The 5,552-nt window shown below is 31.9% G+C and overlaps 1 protein-coding gene across 1 annotated transcript; it reads left to right on the top strand.

The window, feature by feature from the left end:
* The first annotated feature begins 3,919 nt into the window (after positions 1–3,919).
* Positions 3,920–5,179, top strand: LOC106404388 (F-box/kelch-repeat protein At4g39560-like). The gene has a single exon (XM_013845114.1). It carries the CDS (start codon positions 3,920–3,922, stop codon positions 5,177–5,179), a length of 1,260 nt encoding a protein of 419 aa, XP_013700568.1.
* The last annotated feature ends 373 nt before the right edge of the window (positions 5,180–5,552 follow it).

The following is a 5,552-nucleotide window of genomic DNA, read 5'->3' as shown; positions in this document are numbered from 1 at the left end:
TTTCGGTTTATGTCGTACTTTATAATTCGGATGTTATCGTTATCGGGCCTTTTGGCGTTATGCTATCGTATTGACTTTTATATTATGGTGGAGATTATTATTATTATTTGAGTTGTATTATTATATTATTTCCATTTTTATTTATTATTATATATCGAAAGTGACGGGTGTCACAATTTTACTTATTTTGTTGCAGCATATTTATGTATTATACAATATATTAATGAGAACTCTTTAAAATATTTTACACTTGGTTATTGTGGTGTGGTTAATTGTATTATGTATGCTATTTTATAAGGTAAAAAAGTGAAGAGTCTCTTGAGCTAACCTTGTAAAAGAAATGCATGCATGATGCATCCAACCTCTTATTCTTTAAGAGAGTTTTTTATTATAGCATAAAAACCAAAACCTAAAATAAACGCTGAGGAGAATCAAGTCATGTTGAAGAAGTAGCATGCAGGCTGAACATGGTTGGAGGAGTACATTTTAAATATTTTTTTTGGACATCATATATTTGTTTTGTTTTTTTGTCGACTACCCATCTAAACTACATCAAGTGGATAACAGACGAACCAATTCTCCGAATAGCATCTCCATCTGTCCGGGTCTGATCTATAAGGGAAAAAATATATCATCTTCTTCTTGCATCTTTGGCTAATTTATCTGCCGTCCATTCCGACTCCGAGGATTATGAGACAGTCTCACATCCTCGAAATCATCATGTAACCTCTGGAATACTTCGATCTCTGCCGCAAATACTGGCCAGTCCATCGGGTTTGTAGTCATGTCAACTAAGTCCGTGCAGTCCGTTTCGAACCGCACCGAAGTGATACTTTTGTCTCTCATACATGAGGCTGCCCAAAGTAACCCTTCCATCTCAGCATGCAAAGCTGAGAGGCTCCTATTACACGCTCGTAAACCGAAGAGTTCAGAGCCCATATGATCCTTAAGACTCCACCCTAAGACACTAACACTGCCATTACTGATCCATGATGCATCAATTTGACATGTAGGGATTCGGGGTATCTAAGGGGGCACTGTCTCCACCTCTATAGTAGAGGGAGCATCATCATCCTCATTTGTTTCCTCCTTTTCGTTTACCTTTCTCCAACATTCTGCTTCAAGAGACACATGTTGAAGGATGTCAACGGGGGATACGTCTTTCCTGTTGAAAAATTTGTCGTTCTTCGCCTTCCAAATGTACCAACAGATCCATGGAAAGGTATTGAATTGTGGTCTCAACTTGTTCTAATATTTCATAGTAAATATATTAAATTTTTAGATGATAATTAATGTTCAACACGAAAAACATGTATATAAATGTGTTTATTGAAATAGTAATACTCTTTATTCTTTTAATATTTGTTTGAGTTTGCTAATATAAATGATGATAAAAATAAATAACTGATTAATTACAATTAAAATTACATTAATTAGACAGGCAACAATAAACCTATTATTAATCGTTACAATTTAAAAATATACTTGTTTGGGTTTTGTATACATTATTAAATTTTAAAACTAACTAAACTATTATAATTATTATCTAATATTTCTTTGAAATCGGTAAAATTAGTATTAAATAAGTTATTTGTACAAATTGGTTTTTGGTACAGGTTTTGTTAAAAAGAAAATTAATATTACTTTTATTGAGAATCGTTTTTATATGTAAATATTTTTTTTTGGTTTATGACCTTTTTAATTAGGATTTGAACAAAATACAATCAGCATAAAACAATTGTTTTTTATATTTATAATTTAAAAAGGACAATTACAATCTAATCTTTTTTTATTTCTTTACATTTATCTTTTCTTCATGATATTAAGAAAGGAAAATTAGTATTTTTTTATCGGATGTCCCCGAAGGGACAAAGGTAAATTAGTATTAAATAAATTATTTGTACAAATCGGTTTTGAAATAGGTTTTGTAAAAATTAAAATTACGATGACTTTTTAAAAAAATCATTTTATTATAATAATATTTTTTGTATTGAATAAATTATTTTAAAATTCGTTTTATTTTACTTTTTTGTCATCATTCGTTTTATTTTAATAATTATTTTAAAATTCGTTTTATTTTACTTTTTTTGTCATCATTCGTTTTATTTTAATAATAATTTAAAAAATCATTTTATTATAATAAGATTGTTTTTTGGTTTGTTTTGACCTTTTAAGTTAGGATTTGAATAAATGAAAATTAACATTATGCGAGTGGAAATATTTTAAAAAGGAAAAAATATGATTTTCTTCCAATTATCTTTTATTTTATTATTATGATAGTTGGAAAATAGGAAAATCAGTGTTAAATATTTTTTTTTAATACATGTCATAGTCTTATTATATAATTGTCATGTGTCGCGATCATGTTAATTAGTAAATTTGAAGAACTAGATGTTTTGTAAGTCATAATTTAAATATAAGTAAATTAAAAAAATTCCTTACAAAACATCTGATTGATGATGACTTTTCCATCTTGTTTCTGCTAAGTGCCACGAGAGTTCAGTTAAACAAACCTTCAAGAAGGTATCAAACTTTCTCCGTGCCGAAACGTTTGTAAACAAGAAACATGAACAGTTGAAATTTTTCGATTAACGGTTAAACTTTTCTTCGTGATACTAAGAAATGAAAATTAGTATTAAATAAACAAACCTTCAAAAAGGTATCAAACTTTTCTTCGTGATACTAAGAAATGAAAATTAGTATTAAATAAATTATTTTTACAAATCAGTTTTGAAATAGGTTTTGTAAAAATTAGAATTACGATGACTTTAAAAAAAAATCATTTTATTATAATAAGATTTTTCTTATTGAAGAAATTATTTGAAAATTCATTTTATTTTACTTTTTTTTTGTCATCATTCGTTTTATTTTAATAATAATTTAAAAAAACATTTTATTATAATAAGATTTTTTTGTGGTTTGTTTTGACCTTTTTAGTTAGGATTTGAATAAAGGAAAATTAACATTATGAGAGTGGAAATATTTTAAAAAGGAAAAAATATGATTTTCTTACAATTATCTTTTATTTTATTATTATGAGAGTTGGAAAATAGGAAAATCAGTGTTAAATATTTTTTTTGACACATGTCACAGTCTTATTATATAATTGTCATGTGTCGCGATCATGTTAATTAGTAAATTTGAAGAACCAAATGTTTTGTAAGGAATTTTTTTAATTTAACTTATATTTAAAAGTAAATTTTATTAAATATTGTAGATTTTTTTATTTTCTTACTAATATTTAATATAGATTTGATATATATTAAATTAATTTGTATTAAACTAATAAAAATGATATAAAATTGTATAATTATCAAAAATTTAGCCTAAATAATATTTATAAAATTTATAGATATATAAGAAACTAATGATCTTACGATTAGATATTTATTTATTTTTTAAATTGTAAAATATTTTGTAAGATTTAATAATACAAATTGTATAATTATAAAAAAAAATATTTCGAAATTTGAAATGTTAAATATGAATGTATTTATTTTACAGGTGATGTATGAGCTATTAACATATTTAAAAAAAATTACCATAAAGAAATATCAATATTAAAAGTAATATATGAATTATTACTATATTCTAATAAGTTTGGAAAAAAATATAAGACAATATTAAATGAAATTATCAATGTTATATTTCATTTCAGTAGTCATGCCATATTTGTTTTGTGAAATTGATTGTATGGGAAAATCAATTTGTAAAATATAGTCTAGGGGGATTGGAAAGGAAATATAAAAGATCCAATTGAAGAGAAAAATAAAATATTTATTGAAAAATATGAAAACCTAAAATAAGGAAAATATTTGTAAAGAAAAAAGGAAGCACCTACTTTTATATAAATCGAGGGTGAGAGATGAGCAAAATCCTAAACATAAAACAGCGAGTCAAATTAAAAACGGACCCGGTGATGATGATGAGCCGATGCGACGCCGAGGAAGATCCATCACAAACGAAGAAACGGAAGCAGTCTCCGAGTAGTGGGCTGCCGGAAGAGATGGTTCTAAGTTGCCTGGCCCGCGTTTCGAGATCGGAACACGCTTCCTTATCTCTCGTATCCAAGCGGCACCGATCTCTATTGACGACCCCTGAGTTGTACAAATTCCGAACCCTTTTGGGATGCACAGAAAACCTCATTCATCTATGCTTACGCATCCCTCCAGATCCAAACCCAGGCTGGTTCACCCTCTCCCTAAAACCCCTTGATCGGCGACTGGTCCCAGTGCGGTCTTACTTCTACCAGCCTCTGGACGCAGCTTCCATGGTGGCCCATGGTTGCGGGATCTACGTCATGGGTGGAAGGATAGGCGGAAGAGCCTCGTCCAGTGTCATGTTCCTGGATTGTCGATCTCACACGTGGAGCACTCTCCCCTCCATGGGGGTGCCTCGATATTCAGCTGCGTCTGGTGTGGTGGACGGGAAGATATACATACTTGGAGGGTGTGATGACCGTAACTCCAGCAGGTGGGGAGAGGTTTTCGACCCAAAGAAGCAGACTTGGGATGCCCTGCCGATTCCCCCGCCTAATTGTAGTCGTCCCTCAATGTGGGAAAGCATAGTGATAAAAGAGGACAAGGAGGAAAAGTTGGTTGCTATCAATGGTGCAGGGGCATGTGTATCCTACATACCAAGTGAAAGCAAATGGAAAAAAGGGAATAAGAAAACTTCCCAAGTTTATAAGGGTTGGCACGTGATAGATAATATCGTGTATTGCAGTGCCTTAGGTGGGCGGATATTGTGGTGTGAGGCACATGAATGGGAGAGGCCCGTAACCACCCATGTGATGGAGTGGAGAGAGGTGATGGGCTTGGAGTCTCTCAGGGAAACTCTCGCTGCCTCCAAGCTCGTCAACTATGGTGGACGCTTGGGGGATCTCTGGGAGTCCAACAAACCGCTGATGCAAGCTGCAGGATTTGAGATAACTGAACTCGATGAAAAATTTCCCGGGCACAAACTGAGCAACTCTGGTCCCAACATGTTGATCTTCTGGGACGTGCTTGCTCCTCGTAAGTTAGAGATTTGGTGTGCGGAGGTCTGTTTGGAGAGACACAAGGACACATGCCAGATTAGAGGAAACATTTTGTGGTCCGAACCTGTCATGACACTGGATCCTCCTCCTCCACATCAGCTTCACTGTCACATTTTGTATACTTCACCTCTCAACCTCTGAGTACCAAAACCTCCTTTATCTATGTTGGATTTGTTTTTCTCTCTATTTGTTATTAAGTCTCTCAAATAATCTTTTTTTTTTTCTTAACATTTTGTGTATCCAATGAATTTTTATCTGGACATTTTTCTTTTCCTTGTTAACCATCCCATGTTGTTCCTATGTACTGGAGTGGTGATACAAAGTATCATGACTTAGCAACACCGTTAATCGAAAAATTTCAGCTGTTCATGTTTCTTGTTTAGAACCGTTTCGGCACGGAGAAAGTTTGATACCTTCTTGAAGGTTTGTTTAACTGAACTCTCGTGGCACTTAGCAGAAACAAGATGGAAAAGTCATCATCAATCAGATGTTTTGTAAGGGATTTTTTTAATTT

The sequence above is a fragment of the Brassica napus genome, chromosome C7 (assembly GCF_020379485.1).
Source record: "Brassica napus cultivar Da-Ae chromosome C7, Da-Ae, whole genome shotgun sequence".
In the NCBI taxonomy this organism is placed as follows: Eukaryota; Viridiplantae; Streptophyta; class Magnoliopsida; order Brassicales; family Brassicaceae; genus Brassica; species Brassica napus.
The sequence above is the reverse complement of the archived record's forward strand: the minus strand, read 5'-3'. Positions and strand labels throughout refer to the sequence as shown.

What these genes read in the sequence shown, in the direction of transcription:
- LOC106404388 (XM_013845114.1), top strand. Translation starts at nt 3,920, where the DNA reads ATGATGATGAGCCGATGCGACGCCGAGGAAGATCCATCACAAACGAAG.